General features: G+C 43.3%; 1 protein-coding gene across 1 annotated transcript in view; it reads left to right on the top strand.

Moving 5' to 3' along the window:
* The window catches only part of AFF3 (ALF transcription elongation factor 3), a 564,600-nt gene that overhangs the window by 502,489 nt on the left and 45,066 nt on the right, over nt 1-17,045 (top strand). The window contains exon 11 of the mRNA XM_079940200.1: nt 11,348-11,534. Within this exon, the coding sequence (XP_079796326.1) occupies nt 11,348-11,534 (187 nt within the window). The remainder of the gene's footprint in view (nt 1-11,347; nt 11,535-17,045) is intronic.

The raw sequence follows: 17,045 nt of genomic DNA on the forward strand, positions 1-17,045 counted from the left end.
ATAGTTCCCAAAGCTTCCGTTATTAAGAAAGAATAAAAATAGCCAAGATGGCGACTCCCCTGGTGGTCCAGTGGCTAAGACTCCACGCTCCCAGGGCAGGGGGCCCACGTTTGATCCCTGGTCAGGGAACTAGATCCCACACGCCACACTAGGAGTTCGTATGCCGCAACTAAAAGATCCCATGTGCCACAACGAATACCCAGTGCAGCCAAATAAATAAATAAATAGCTTTCTAAATAGCCAAGATGAACAACTCAAGAAGTTTATAAAAGTATTATAAAGTAATCCTGAAAAATGTAGAAGGAAGCAAGACCAGAAAATAGTCCAATTATTATATAGATCAAGAGCTGTTTCTTTGAAAATAATATAAAATAGACAAACCCTTGGCAAAATATAATAAAGAAAAAGGGGAGAAAAAACAAAATTTAGAATAAATACAATTTTTTATTTTAAGAGACTATTATATAAATTTTGTAGGATAAACTTGAAAATATAAATTAAATAGAATTTTTTGAAAACAAATGAACAGAATTGACAAGAAATGGACAAACCAAGAAATAAATTGTAAAATAAACCGAAGACCTGCCATTCTAAAAGACTTTATGACTAGGCGTTATTACTGGCGATAAGTTCTAAACTTTCAAGGAACAGATAATTCTCATACTAGATAAGCTTTTCTTATAGACAGAACACTATGAAAGGTAAAACACTCTCCAATGTATTCCTTTCAGCTAAAACCACCATGATGCAAAACCTGCCAAAAATTGCCCGCAAATATAAAACAGATCAATGTAAACATATGTCAAGTTCACCTATAAACATAGATCTTCCCCAAATGCTAGCTAAAATAATCGCAAGTTAAATTCAATCATATAGTGGTAGAATCACCTTCCACAATGAAATAGACATTTAAAAGGTAGCATATGTTCTGTCGGTGAAAAAATGAAAAACTGGAAAAAATAAGAAAGTTCACAAAATATTTATCCTTGTAATTCCACCATCAGGAAGTTTCCACAGTTAACATTTGAGTATATATCCTTACAGTGTTTTTTTCTCTGTATAAATTTCTTATGTAATTACGATCATGCTACTTTGTAGCCAGCAGACTGTCAGGGAAAGACCATGTACAGATATCCTGTGAGGTCCTCCCCTAATCTGGCAAAGAATTCAGAAACACAGCTGAGACCAAGCTGGAACGGGTGTACCCCAGGTGCCCTTGGAGGTTGTAACAGTACTAACACCTCAATCCTTTTACGCTTGGACCTCACATGTCCAGTCAAGAAGACTTACACAGTCTGCGTTCTTAATAATCCCATGTCAGAGCCTGTTTACAGACAGTGGGACCCTCTGATTCTTAAGCAAAACCCGGAGTCAGCGAAACCCCATCCTCTGTCCCAGGGAAAAAGCAGGGTTTAACACTTAAGTAGTCCTGATCTATTTCTCTGCCCTCAGATGACTGGAAAGCCCATTGCTTCACAAATACAGAGTGAGAATTTTTCACAACAGTAAATATTCTGTTCTAATACGGTTTTTTTTGGATTTTTGTTTGTTTGTTTGTTTATTTTGCGGTATGTGGGCCTCTCACTGTTGTGGCCTCTCCCGCTGCGGAGCACAGGCTCCGGACGCGCAGGCTCAGCGGCCATGCCTCACGGGCCCAGCCGCTCCGTGGCATGTGGGATCTTCCCGGACCGGGGCACGAACCCGTGTCCCCTGCATCGGCAGGCGGACTCTCAACCACTGCGCCACCAGGGAAGCCCACTCTAATATGTTTATAATGACTACATAGTACTGAAAAGTGTTCTCATAAGGGTGTATAATCCCCTAGTGTTGGGCATTTTGGTTGTTTACAAATCCTTTCCTATTGCAAATAGCATAAGAGCCTATAACCTTGTAGATAAATGTTTTTAAACATACCTGATTATTTTCATAGGGTAAATTTCTAGAAGTAGAATCTCAGCTCTGTCCCTTATTAGGATCCTTATTGTCCCTACCTAGAAGGAGACAGAATAATACCTACCCTGTAAGAAGGAGACCAAGGCATAAAGCAACAACTACAGAAATCTTGAGGGTCTCTGGTCTCGAGGGAGGTCTTGTCCGTTGTCCTCAGTTGCTATTTTGTGTTGGAATATGGCTGTTGTCCTCCCCTGGGGTCTGGGTGCTCCATTCTGATTTATTTGTAGAACTTTTCTTTGTTTGATTTTGTAGATTAATGAAACATGTGCAGTTTTTGCATTGTCAACAAGTGGTATTGTAACTTGCATTACAGTTTCTCATAGCTGATTTCATCTACTTTTTATGATTCTGTATGGTTTCTGACAGTTACACTTTTCTCCTGGGAGAAGCTGACTCCTCTGTTCCAAGCTCTCTGCCTGGCTGAGTGTCTATCAAGTCCCTCCTCTCTCTCTCTCTCTCTCTCTCAATCTCTCTCTCTCTCTCTCTCTCTGTCTCTCTCTCTCTCTCTCACACACACACACACACACACACACACACACAAACACACATGCTATGGCTCTGTGGTACCTGACACCAAGTGAATTCTCAGCAAAGGTCACACCAGTATCATCCCTCATCTCCATGCCATTTACTCTGAACATAAATTTAAAGAACCACCCACCTTTTTATCCTTAACATTTTTAGAACCGCACTTATTTGAGTCATTTTTCTCACAAGGCTATCTATATACCTGTTCTTTCTAGCTTTGGTACACAGACTTTTAAAATCAGAGCTTAATTTCCACAATAATGGTTTTTAACTAAATTAAGTAATGCCTAATTTGACTGGGTGATAAAATGGGCAGTGACTATAGAAGAGACCTGCTTGGTTGTTTCATTCATCATCTTTTGATACAATTAATCAGAGCTGGAGGTTGGAAGTACTGAGAGAGGGTTCCTTTCCACTTGATAAATTTTAAAAAAATTTTTAGTGGAGTATAGTTCCTTTACAATGTTGTGTTAGTTCCCAGTGTACAGTAAATCGATTCAGTTATACATATACATATATCCCCTCTTTTTTAGATTCTTTTCCCATATAGGTCATTACAGAGTATTGGGTAGAGTTTCCTGTGCTATACAGTAGGTCCTTATTAGTTATCTATTTTATATACAGTAGTGTGTATATGTCCATCCCAGTCTCCCAGTTTATCTCTCCTCCCCCTTATCCCCTGGTAACCATAGGTTTGTTACATCTGTGACTCTGTTTCTGTTTTGTAAATAAGTTCATTGTATCATTTTTTTTAGATTCCATATATAAGCAATATCATGATATTTGTCTTTCTCTGTCTAACTTACTTCACTCAGTATGAAAATCTCTAGGTCCATCCATGTTGCTGCAAATGGCATTATTTCGTTCTTTTTTATGGCTGAGTAATATTCCATTATATATATGTACCTCATCTTCTTTATCCATTCCTCTGTTGATGGACATTTAGCTTTCTTCCATGTCCTGACTATTGTAAATAGTGCTGCAATGAACATTGGGGTGCATGTATCTTTTCGAATTATGGTTTTCTCCAGATATATGCCCAGGAGTGGGATTGCTGGATCATATGGTAGCTCTATTTTTAGCTTTTTAAGGAACCTTCATACTGTTCTCCACAGTGGCTGTACCTGTTTACATTCCCACCCACAGTGTAGGAGGGTTCCTTTTTCTCCATACCCTCTCCAGCATTTATTGTTTGTAGATTTTTTGATGATGGCCATTCTGACTGGTGTGAGGTGAAACCTCATTGTAGCTTTCATTTGTATTTCTCTAATAATTAGTGATGTTGAGCATCTTTTCATGTGCTTTTTGGCCATCTGTATGTCTTCTTTGGAGAAATGTCTATTTAGATCTTCCGCCCATTTTTTGAATGGGTTGTTTTGTTGGTTGATATTGAGTTGCATGAGCTGTTTATATATTTTGGAGATTAAACCCTTGTCAGTTGCTTCATTTGCAAATATTTTCTCCCATTCTGAGGGTTGTCTTTTCGTTTTGTTTATAGTTTCCTTTGCTGTGCAAAAGCTTTTAAGTTTCATTAGGTCCCATTTGTTTATTTTTGTTTTTATTCTCATTACTCTAGGAGGTGGATCAAAAAGATGTTGCTGTGATTTATGTCAAAGAGTGTTCTGCCTATGTTTCCCTCTAATAGTTTTATAGTATCTGGCCTTACATTTAGGTCTTTAATCCATTTTGAGTTTATGTTTGTGTTTGATGTTTGGGAGTGTTCTAATTTCATTTGTTTACATGTAGCTGTCCAGTTTTCCCAGAACTGCTTATTGAAGAGACTGTCTTTTCTCCATTGTATATCCTTGCCTCCTTTGTCGTAGATTAGGTGACCATAGGAGTGTGAGTTTATCTCTGGGCTTTCTATCCTGTTCCATTGTTCTATATTTCTGTTTTTGTGCCCGTACCATACTGTTTTGATTACTATAGCTTTGTAGTATAGTCTAAAATCAGCTCCATTTCTCTTTCTCAAGATTACTATGGCTATTTGTGGTCTTTTGTGTTTCCACACAAATTGTAAAATTTTTTGTTCTAATTCTGTGTAAAATGCCATTGGTAATTTGATAGGGATTGCATTGACTCTGTAGATTGCTTTGGGTAGTATAGTCATTTTTACAATATTGATTTTTCCAATCCAAGAACATGGTATATCTCTCCATCTGTTAGTGACATCTTTGATTTCTTTCATCATTATCTTACAGTTTTATGAGTACAGGTCTTTTGCCTCCTTAGGTAGGTTTATTTCTGGGTATTTTATTCTTTTTGATGCAATGGTAAATGGATTGTTTCCTTAATTTCTCTTTCTGATATTTCACTGTTAGTGTATAGGAATGCAAGAAATTTCTGTGTATTAATTTTGTATCCTGCACCTTTACCAAGTTCATTGATGAGCTCTAGCAGTTTTCTGGTAGCATCTTTAGGATTTTCTATGTATAGTGTCATGTCATCTGCAAACAGTGACAGCTTTACTTCTTTTCCAATTTGGGTTCCTTTTATTTCTTTTTCTTCTCTGATTGCCAAGGTCGGGAATTCCAAAACTATTTTGAATAATAGTGGTGAGAGTGGACATTCTTGTCTTGTTCCTGATCTTAGAGGAAAAGCTTTCAGTTTTTCACCATTGAGAATGATGTTTGCTGTGGGTTTATAGTATATGGGCTTTATTGTGTTTAGGTAGGTTCCCTCTATGCCCACTTTCTGGAGAGTTTTTATCATAAATGGGTGTTGAATTTTGTCAAAAGCGTTTTCTGCATCTATTGAGATGATCATATGGTTTTTATTCTTCTTTTTGTTGATGTGGTGTATCACATCAGTTGACTTGCATATATTGAAGAATCCTTGCATCCCTGGGATAAATACCCCTTGATCATGTTATATGATTCTTTTTAATGTGTTGTTGGGTTCAGTTTGCTAGTATTTTGTTGAGGATTTTTGCATCTATGTTCATCAGTGATATTGGCCTGTAATTTTCTTTTTGTGTTATATCTTTGTCTGGTTTGGGTATCCAGGTGATAGTGGCCTCATAGAATGAGCTTGGGAGTGTTCCTTCCTCTGCAGTTTTTTTGGAAGAGTTTCCGAAGGGTAGGTGTTAACTCTTCTCTAAATGTTTAATCGAATTTGCCTGTGAAGCCATTTGGTCCTAGGCTTTTGTTTGTTGGAAGAGTTTTAATCACAGTTCTATTTCAGTACTTGTGATTGGTTTGTTCATATTTTCTCTTTCTTCCTGGTTCAGTCTTGAAAGGTCATACCTTTCTAAGAATTTGTCCATTCCTTCTAGGTTGTCCATTTTATTGGCATATATAGTTGCTTGTAGTAGTCTCTGATGATCCTTTGTATTTCTGAGGTGTCCGTTGTAACTTCTTTTTAATTTCTAATTTTATTGATTTGAGTCCTCTTCCTTTTTTTCTTAATGAGTCTGACTAAAGGCTTATCAATTTTGTTTATCTTCTCAAAGAACCAGCTTTTAGTTTCATTGATCTTTGCTATTGTTTTCTTTGTCTCTATTTCAGTTATTTCTGCTCTGATCGTTATTATTCCTTTCCTTCTACTAACTTTGGGTTTTGTTCTTCTTTCTCTAGTTGCTTTAAGTGTACGGTTAGGTCATTTATTTGAGATTTTTCTTGTTGAATCAGTAATTTTTTTAAAATTTTAGATGTTTAAATAAGTGGGCTGAGAGAATAAGCGTATTTGGCTAACCTCTTGTTTGTCCCTGCGAACCTGAATCCCTGAGAGAGGCGAAACTCCTGGTTGTGGTCTCTTTGTGTCTCTTCTAAATGGAACCACCTTAGGCTTTCAGAAGGTGTAAGAGTAAGACATAGATTAGCGAGTCTCAAACTGGTACCCCACAGGCCTCATCTGACCTACAGATGTGTCTCATTGCAAAAAATAAAATGAAACTTTTCATTGTTAAAAATTCTCAAATTAGTTACTAGCATTTTAAAATCAGGAGATTTGATATAAACATCAGGATTTCGGGCTTCCTCTGAAAAAAAAAATTGAAGGATTTGGTAACACTGGCTCTTATTTCCGCGTGGCAGAGGTCCGCTGGCCTGGGGAAGAAGTAGACCAGTCAGGACTGTCCAGCTTGACACTTTCCCACTGGGGAGCCAACGGTCCACTGTCTTTATCATCGTGTGTTAGGCATTTGTTTCTCTTATAACTGGACACTTCACTCATTTATGCTACTTGCCTGACCCCTGTAGGTTTTGGATTTTCAACCAGTGATATAGATAGTAGCTCTCTAAGTCATCTGTTCTATGAAATCTTTGGCAGCCCCAAGGCAACAGAAAAACTACATATGTGAATATATGAACATCTCGTAGGCTATTTCATAGTGTAATAAAATGCATTGGCTTACTGTGTCAAGAATCATTTTTCTTTCATTCATTCAGCTGAACGTTGTTGACAGCCTATTCATGCCGCACCGCCTGCTAGCACTGGGGATACAAGGATAAAGTAGATAATTCCTATCCTTAGTATGGTAAGGGCTACAAAAGAAAAATAGGTGATGTGCTAAGGGGCTTAGGGGAGGAAATGTTAACTCTTCCTGGGGGAATTGAGAAAAACTTTACAGAATAGGGTAATATTTGCAACCAAGTCCTGAAGAGTGAGTTGGAGGTACCCAGGAGAAGGAAGGGAGAGAGGGCTTCGTAGCATAGAAAATAGCGCATGCAGAGGCACACAGGTTGTCAAAACGGTGAGAAATTTATTATAGACAAGCTTTGGGGGTGCACCCTATGAGGTGTGGCTGAAGACTTGATTGAGGCCAGACCATGAAGAGCTTCAAAAGCTGTGTTTAATAGAAGACTTGTTCCTGGAGGTATTACAGAGCTAACAAAAACTTTTAGTACAAGACCAGCAGTCCTATCAGCGAACCTCCTTGTGCCAGCTTTCCATTTTCGTGTCTCATTACATGATTATAATTTTAGATCAGTTCATATCAATAGAGATGCCAACAATAAAGGAACACCATTGCCAGGGCACCGATTACAGTTTAGAAATCAAGCATGTGTTGAGTTCATCCGGAGTATTGAATGAGAGGGAGCTGGGACCTCTTCTAAATTATTAACCTTTCTTCCATCCCAGTGGCGTTGCCCACAGGCTGTTGGGCATCACGGCCATCCACGCGGTGCCCACTAGGCACAGAGCCTGCCTCCAAGTTCCTTGTTAGTTCAAAGCTCATGAACAACTTTGGATATTTACCCAGACCCCACAATATACTTGGCAGGAGCACCCATGCCTGTAAGATGCAGGCATTTAGGTTCCAGATCTCTTCTTTTACTGTCTGTATTCAGATTCAGCCCAGGCCAGATTCGGAAAAGAATGTGTCACTGCAGCCAAAGGAGGGAACACAGGAAGCAGATCATTTAGAATAAAGCTGGGACTCTCCCAAACGTGGATTTGGTCTTGGCCACTCACAAAACCAGCAAAACATGTCATGAAATCAAAATACCAGAAGTAAATAAACCATCCAGGGGAGAACTGGGCTCATATTATATAGCAGATGAAATCTAGAGTACATTTAAAGACATTCTGTGCAAGGAAGTGCTGTTAACATTGGAAAAGCACAAGAGGGGCTGAAATCCCCTTAAGTGTTTTTTTTATTGGAAAAGAAAGATTGTAGCCTTTTTGAAAGGTTAAATCCTTCTTCCTTTAACTCATTAACCTAGTGATAGACTTTTTTCTATTGATTCTTTCATTTCGTAATCACAGGTGAATACCTATTATTCCCAGGCACTGTGCTAAGTTTGGTGACACAAAGCCTTTTATTCCACGACCTCAGTGATGTTTTCATGCCCACACGTTTACAGTGGCACCATGTTCCTCAAATAGCAGAGGGTCCAAGAACTCTCCTAAAACTTGTCCAATGCTGTGTCATCATGTCAAGTCAATCCATGTTATCGTTTCAGAAAAAAGTTGCTTTTTAATTTAAGTTGAAAGAACTGCTAGCGTCTTTGGTATGGAAACGTGACAACTAGTAAGCACGCCAAACTTGGCAATTTTAAATATGTAAAGTTTGAAGTCTTCTTTCAGGAGGGTCTGTCTGATATGTCTTTTTCCATCTTCTTGATTCCATGACTCCAAAGAGCCTTCCTGGCTTCACTGAGCCCATCCTTCTGTTAGTTCCCATCTGCAGTGATGACCATCCCCGGCTTCTTTATTCTGCCACCCTGGCTGCTGCAGCTCCCCCAGCAGAGGCAAAGCACCTGCACGCGCTCCCGGCGAGAGCAGTCATTGTGCCGAGTCCTGAATGACCAGCTGTCCCCCAGAGACCCACAAAAAGGCTAGTTAATGGAGCAGGCTTTCTGCAGGTAGGGGTAGTTATCTTGATCCCACAACTGGAACCACCAGAGCCCTTGCACACAAGCCTGCCCCCATCCTTGACGTGGATTGCTTCCAGCGACACTGTCTCCACCGGGACCATTGAAACATGAATGTATTCGGCCCTGACTCCAGAGGACTGGGGCCTCACAGCACTTCAAAGCAAAGCAGGAAGAAAACCTGAAATTCTTGGCTCTCCCGACGGTTTCAAAAACAAATAATAATTACGCCAGTAAAACTGTCGTTTTAAGTCAATTTCCTAATTTAAGGAAGGAAAACATAAAACTCTGAGACTTTTCTGCCAATCTAATTCAGATCAGAGACTCTGTCTTGCTGGGCTAGTGGGTCTCATTACGATAGGACAGCAGTCAGAAAAGGAAGGCAGCACAGGAACTGTTTAATGGCCGTTTTCCCAGAAATTAAAGTGCAGCTTTTCAAAAGACAGTCACTTTGCGGTGCAAGCCCCAGGGAACTGCACACACGTTGCTGCCTCTGCCGCAAACACAGCAACCAGGTGCACACAGCAGTGGCTTCAGTGTCCTTTGTTGTCGGAATGAAAGTGGGAGAATGTACCGCTTGGTGATCAAAGCCTTTGACCATCATATAAAACCAATCAAAATGCTCTTTATTTCCCTTAATTTCCTAGTCTTCAGCAAATGTCATTCCAGGGTGTGGTGGGGAGACAGACCTCTTTCCTCCACCATGTGTTGCTTGGCTCTGGGGAGTTTTTACCTTTCGGTTGGTTTGTTTGGGTTGGGGTGGGTTTCTATCTGTTTGTTTTTGGAGTTTTCCCCCAGTGTTTGGGGGACTTCCTGACACACTGTTAACATGGATCCCAGCCGTTCGTGTTCAGTCACAATCTAATAACCTTCTTTTTTTTTTTTTTAATGACTCCATTGATAGTAGCCATGTCGACTCAGCTGCCAGGAAAGATGGATTTTAGTTCATAAGGGAAGAAAGAAATATTGCAACCCTTTGATCACTAACCGTCCCTTCCCAGCCTCTGTAAAAAGATCCAGGATTCCTCACTCAACACCAGAACAAACAGCAGGCTGGAAAAGGAATTGTTGCAGCTTAGGCAAGGCGTAAAGGTGCAGATGTTGTCTGACGTTGAAGAATTTTGTCAGACAGTAGGTATGGACCATGACATTGGCAGAAGAAATAAAAACCACTAGGGAAGGTTATGTTCAAACTCCATTTTTCCCTAAGCCTGCAGTTCAAAACAGTGCTTTGACTTTCAGGTACATCCTGTAAGATAGTTTCTTGTCTTATCATTCCTCTGGGAGAAGCAAGGTTCCAGTGAGTTTTAAACATTCCCCCCCCCCATCCCTGCCCCAACACTGAGGATTTATGAGGCTCTGTCCTTGAGCAAAGCATTTGTCAAAGATTTAAGGGGCGGGTGAAAAGGGTCCTTTACCTTGTCCTGGCTGATTTGCACTTGAGACCATAAACTCTCTGACAAGCTCCCTCAGCCCTGGGCCTTCACTCGCATTCATCCTGTTGAAGCAGTGGTCCCGGCTGGAAGGGGCAAGCAGATATTTGCTGACTCGACATTTAAAAAGTGGTCACTGCATTTTCTGGGTTTAGAGTTTGACCTCAAAAAAACAGTCAGGTGTGTTTCAATGCAATTAATAAAGGACTTTGAAGATGTTGACTATTATGTGAGTATTGAAACTTTCTTTTTGGCTCACTGTTTGGGTGGATGTGTGTGATTTGAATTTTTGTGGTTAATTAATTACCATGAGAAGTGTCCGTGTTTCCTGTTCTCTTTGAGTCTATAATTTGAGTATGTAAGTTTCTGGCAAATTTCAGCAGGGATACGAACGAACATCGAGTATAATTCCAAATAGTATTGCTATAAGCCACTGTACTGGGGTTGAATTTTAAAGTCTAAAATGTTTTAAAATGTGTGAGTGAGGGATCTTCAGTTCTATAATAAAGGGCTCAAAGGAAAATTACTTGTTTATACAGCAAGACGGCTCCTGTAAAGACTACAGGACTCGCCTCTGTGGGCAGGAAGAGGTGGGAAGCAAGACAACTTTGTCAGTCCCGCTGTCTCCGGAACCTTCCAGCAGGCCGTGAGAGCACAGAGCAGGACACTGTTCCCTTCCTCACAGCCCACTTCCTAAAATAAAGCAAACAGACATTTTCGTTCTTTACAAAACATTTCAAGCATTTTAGATTTCCTTGCCTTTTTGTCGGTGATTGGAATCGGGAATGCATTTGAAAAGCCATTCCCAGAAACAGGAGCAAACTAGAAACAGTCCTTCTGCAGTTACACCACCTTCCCCTCTAAAACGATCACACAAACTAGTCACAGTGACGAGGGCCTGATTACCAAGTGGCACCAACTTTCACTCCCAATTTAATTTCTGTGCATCCGTTGTTTTAACTGTGAGGCTGCTTTGACCTTGACGGTGGCTCTGGAGCTTCAGGTGACGCTGACAGATGCGCAGGCTGGTGGAACAACAGCTCGCTCGGTGGTGTATGCGTGTTTGCTCACTTGGCTTTCCTCCCCTTCCCTTCCCGGGGCCTCGTGGGCTGACAGTGCCGGCCTCCCGCAGGCCGACTGCAGGGCCTCCGTGCCCTCCAGCAAGGGCAGCAGCAGCGGCAGCAGCAGCAGCGGCAGCAGTTCCTCCAGCGACTCGGAGAGCAGCTCGGGATCTGACTCAGAGACCGAGAGCAGCTCCAGCGAGAGTGAGGGCAGCAAACCCCCCCACTACTCCAGCCCTGAGGTAAGGACACGCCGGCCCCTGAGCGCCTCCCCTGCCTGCGTCTCCCCGACCCGGTGAGCGAGGTCAGTCTTCCTCCGAGTGTGGTTCACACACCTCCTGCTCCTCCAGCCTCAGTGCTATGACACTGGCCTGCGAGGCGCCGTGACCTCTCTAGGCCACCACCTCCTGGCAGCCTGCCGGGGTTGGTTTAGGCTCATTTCCCCCAGCCCCTCCTCACAGTGCTCCTAATCACAGAGCTTCCTTTGAAGTCTAGAAACTTCATCTCTTATGGTCCCCAAATTCTCTATCTTGACGTCCAGAACTTTCCAAGTATGCTGTAAACATCACTGACTGGAAATAACCTGAGGATCGGGTCTCCCTAAGGGTCAGCCGAGGCAATAAGCAGACAGGGCAGCTCCCTGCCTGGAAGTGTGAGCCCCCGTAAATCACGGGGAAAGGAGTTTTGTGCATTGGACATGGTTAGGATCTTACCTTTTTTCAGTTCATCACAGATTAGGAGAACAAGGGCTATAAATATGAATAAAACCTCCTTTGTTTTCTTTGTAAAAATATAAAAAGGAAAATTAGCATCAACTTACAAATACTAATGAAAACTTTTATAGCTATGATGAGTATCTGTGTGGAAGATTTAGGTGCCTCCTATAAAAATATTATAAGGTCCCAATAAAAGCCATTGCTACTTCTACTTTAAAGGGGAAAAAGGGGAAATTTTAATAGCAATTCAGAGCGTGGATTCTTGAGAGAGGGCTGAGAGCACCCTTCTCTAGTCCCTGGATCTGTAAGGGTAGACTTTGATTTCTAAAGAGGGAATAAAATATGCTGCTTCTCGAGTGTATAAACATTTGATGCTACTGTGGCTCATAGGATTTGACTTTTTACCTACAACCTCCTGTACCACTCTGGGCCCAAATTTCTAAATATGCTCTAAAATGAAACCAAGGGCTTCCCTGGTGGCGCAGTGGTTGAGAGTCCGCCTGCCGATGCAGGGGACACGGGTTCGTGCCCCGGTCCGGGACGATCCCACATGCCGCGGAGCGGCTGGGCCCGTGAGCCATGGCCGCTAAGCCGGCGCGTCCGGAGCCTGTGCTCCGCAACGGGAGAGACCACAACAGTGAGAGGCCTGCATACCACAAAAAAAAAAAATGAAGCCAAACCCATATATGCAGACCTTGGCGGTGAGAGGTTTTTGGTTTTTTTTTTTGGCCACACGGCAATGCGTGCAGATCTTAGTTCCCTGACCAGGGATCGAACCTGTGACCCCTGAAGTGGAAGTGTGGAGTCTTAACCACTGGACCCCCAGGGAAGTCCCCAGGAGCACCTTTAAGGGCCAGCAAGACCCATGTTTCCAGCTTGTGTACCTGTGTCTCTGTCTCTCTCTGTCTCTCTCTCCCTTTCCCTATCTATCTTTCTATCCCTATCTCCCTATTTAAGGGGAAGGCCCTTGACAACATTAACCTATAAAAGCCATATGTTGATATAATCCTGACTTTTCCCAGAAACTAAATTATTTTTCCTTCTTCATCATTTCATTCATTCATCCATTCATTCACTCATTTAGTGTTCCTTCAACGAAGATCTATTGAGTCTCTGCCACAGATATGATGCTTGGCCCTGAGAGACAGCAATGAGCTGACAGAGAAGGTTCCTGTCTTCACAGAGCTGATATTCTAATGGGAGTATTTGAAACAAACAAAAATACAGGAGTTAAATAAAACAGAGGCGTTAACCAGGCTTCTTCAGAGCCAGCTTTATGCTCTAATTTGTTGAAAAACTCCAGAATATTTAGTAGAAAGAACTGGGTTCCAGGGACATCGCAAGAGCCAGGGGGGACAGTGGCGGTAGATTAAAAGCGTTAGGGTCTGTGAACGTTACCTCCACCCCAGGCTCTTTGTGACTTTGAAGGTTAAATTCAGGAAAGTTGAGTCTCATTGGCGCGCTGAAATGTGACTCCTGGAGTTTCTAGGCGAGGCTGAAAGCAGCCTTGGAGAAGTACAGCTATAAACGGCTTTAAGCAGATTCTCTCTAAATGTCACTGAGATAATCACAAAGACCTGAACTCTTGGGTGATGAAAGGAAGCACTTGCCGTTCCTTGTTTCTTCCAGCAGCTACCAGAGGCCCCTAGCTGAGGAGAAGGAGGGGAGCCTGGTAACACAGGCCTCAAAGTTTAAGTTGCCTGAGGCCGCGTGTAGCTTTCAACTCCTGGCTTCTCTATGCGGAGGGAGTGCAGGAGTGACAAGGGATGTAGCCACACTGCAGGTGGCTTCTTTCTGCTGGAAAGGAATGTATTCCTTGGAATAAAAGCAAGGTTTCTTTTAACATTTTTCCCAAGGTGACTAGAGAGACACGCCCTTCAGAAATACAATGAGGGAATTCCCTGGTGGTCCAGTGGTTGGGACTCCTGCATTTTCACTGCCAAGGGCGCGGGTGTGATCCCTGGTCAGGGAGCTAAGATCCCAGAACCCGTGTGGCATGGCCAAAAATTAAAAAAAAAAAAAAAAAAAAATTAGAAAAGAAATACAGTGAGTTTGCAGAATGAAAGTTGAGAAGAGGGGAAGCATTACCTGCTGAGTCTCCACGGAAAAATTAAAAAAGAAATACAGTGAGTTTGCAGAATGAAAGTTGCGAAGAGGGGAAGCATTACCTGCTGAGTCTCCACGGCATCTCTGCCTTCTTCTGGCCTAGCTAGCCCAGGACCCCTTAAAGAGAGCAGTAGACCCCTTTTCCTTCCCCCCCACAGGACAGTCCAGCTCTTTATAGCCACACACCTCACATTCCGTTGTCAAGACCTGTTTACGCTGCTTTGCAGCAGAACATTTGTGGCCCTCCTTTCCTTCCTGGAAATATCCTGAGGCCCTCCTATTATCAAGCAGGAGACCCTCTTGATATCCCAAGACACCTGCATTCTCCCCCTCAACATCCAGCACTGGACACCCACTTGGCTCTCCTGAGTTTCATACGAGCTGTTGTTTATGGCCGTGGCTGTAGAAAGCCACTGCATTTCACATGAATCACCGTAGTCTAACCCCTTGTCTGCAAGCTAGCACGGAAGAGACCCCGAAAACAGTATTTCCGTCACTGCAGATCCCCCCTCTACGGCCTGACGTTTGCTTGCTTCTCCTCAGCCTAATTGTTTTCATTTGAGTTGTATCTTCTTTCCTGGCCTGGGACATCCTTTCACGCCAGAGCTTCACAGGGGGAAGCGCCTCGCCCTTCAGTTAGCACGTTTACACCAGCACACAGAGCTCCTTAGACGGGTATTCCCCAAGTAAAGGATGCTGCAGGGACAAGAAAGAGCCTGGTCACAGGATTTTGAGGAGATCCAGCATAAAGTAGGTGTCACCTGTTTCTTTACCGAAGAGCATCATTCAGCCCTTAATTTTGCTCATGTAAACGGTGTTCTCCACTGTGGCATTTCCCAAATGTATCTGACCACGGAAACTTTTCTTTATTGGGATATATGAACTCAAAGCCACGGAAACTTTTCTTTATTGGGATATATGAACTCAAAGCACATTTTGGAAAATGCTGCCCTAGATGTTCTTGAAAATCAGCAAGTACACGATACAAGTTATTCATTGATTCAATAGGCTTCTCCTTAATTAGGCATCTGTGGGGTATGTGGCAGTGGGTGCTCTGAAGGGTATAGATGAAGTAGAGACTAAAGTACACGGTGGAGAGCTTATACACTGATCAGAGGGAAGATTGATCAGAGAGGAGAGTCCTGGATGGAAATACAAAGCAGCAAGCCAGGAAACAATCAAATGCACTGGGCAGAAACCCTGATGGACAGCTCAGGAAATGGACCAGAGCCAGCAGCATGGCAGGAAAGGAACCCCAAGCCCTGAGTTCCCCCTCCTCCCCTGCCACCTAATTCTTGGCTGTTTGAGCTTCCTTGGCCACAATGGTTTCATCCCCGAAATGGCGGATAATCCCATGCCGTCTAATCTGTGACGCTGTTCTGAGGAATAAGTGATACAAATGGAGTGACAGCTCATTGTGAGTCATTATTAGGAGGAGCAGAGTCATAGCGTGCTGTCCCCCTAACCTATTACGGGTCCTGCGAGGGATACAAAGAAGCAGAGACCTGGCCCCTGCTGGAAAGCAGTGTTGGGCTTTGTTGAAGACACAAGATTTATATACATGAAATGGCTGTGGACATCAAAAGGTGATGCATTAAGGATAACAGAAGGCCACAGGTGTTATTTGGAGAGTTAGTGGTGTCTCCAAAAATTAATCTAATTCTATCATTTTAGGTTGAAGACTGACATTTCTCAAAAGAAACGAGGTCCCTCTTTCGTGAGGCTACACCAGAGAGTAATGGGAGACTGGCAAGGCAGCAGGGGAGAGAATCTGGTCTTTAAGCCCAGACAAATGTGGGTTTAGCCTTGGTGGTGCCTGGTAGCTCTGCAGCTTTGGGCATTTCACTTAACCTCTCTGAGCCCCATCTACAAACTAGGGGCGACAGTATTTCTTACCTGTATGGATTCAGTTAGATGATGCCTATAAAGTGGGAGCACATTGTAGGTGTTCTGGCAAGGAGAGACGGCTGTTAGGGGATGGATGCCCGAGGAATTTGGATTTTTGTTTGAGGGGCAAGAGGAGGTCCTTGTAGATCCTTTGAGAAAGAGAATGTGATTTAGTGATGTGTTGAAAATGGTCCCTCAGCCTCATTTCTTCAGCTGTGAAGAGGAGAAAAAGTGTCCCTAGAGCACATCAGGCAGTGGGCCCGCCCTCAAGTGCTTCAGTTCTCCCTTCACTGTTAACGCTCCCTCCAGGAAGTTTTAGTGGGAGTCTCCCCGTGAGCCGCTGTGTTTTAGCTCCAGGCGCACGTCTGTGTTCTCCCACATAAGAGATGGGAGGTGTGGGAGGCCCAGGATGCTGGGGATGAGGGCGAGCTAGCGTGAGACGTGGTGCCGGGGCCAGTGTGGGTGGCAGGCTCTGCCGTAAATGGTCCACCCTCTCCCCGTGTGTGTCCCCTTCTGCAAGGCCGCTTCAGCATCCATTCATATGACTGGGCCCCATTTATCTGGGGAAACTGAGGCACAGAAGTCACTGACTCGCCGGTGGTCCGAGAGAAATGGGGTGGGGAGGAGACAGCCTCAGAGCCATAGCTGTGTTTGCCACCAAAGTAGCCTTCAACCACACCCGGCTAATCTCAGGGCAGGCGAGAGCTTCCCCTTGGCGAAGAAGAGGTCCTGCTGCCCTGCTTCCTCTCTTGCGTCACTGGCGCAGGATGGACCAGGTCAGGTGTGCTCTGCAGGTTCCATTGTCCCCTATCTCTGGAGAAGCCAAATTAAAGCGAGGTCAGAATTTACACAGGACAACTCAGAGGTGCAAAAAAAGACGTATCGTTTTGTTCTTTTGCCTCTTGCTTTGGGAGCCCTGGTCCTTTGGACGGCATGAAAGCAAATGAAGCAGAAAGTTAAGTCACACAGCAGACTCCCTATCAGGGTCATGAGAGATTCCCCTTCCACACCTGTATCCCGGGGGGAGGCTCCCCTTCCTCAGGG

This window comes from Stenella coeruleoalba (assembly GCF_951394435.1).
Source record: "Stenella coeruleoalba genome assembly, chromosome: 13".
Lineage (NCBI taxonomy): Eukaryota > Metazoa > Chordata > Mammalia > Artiodactyla > Delphinidae > Stenella > Stenella coeruleoalba.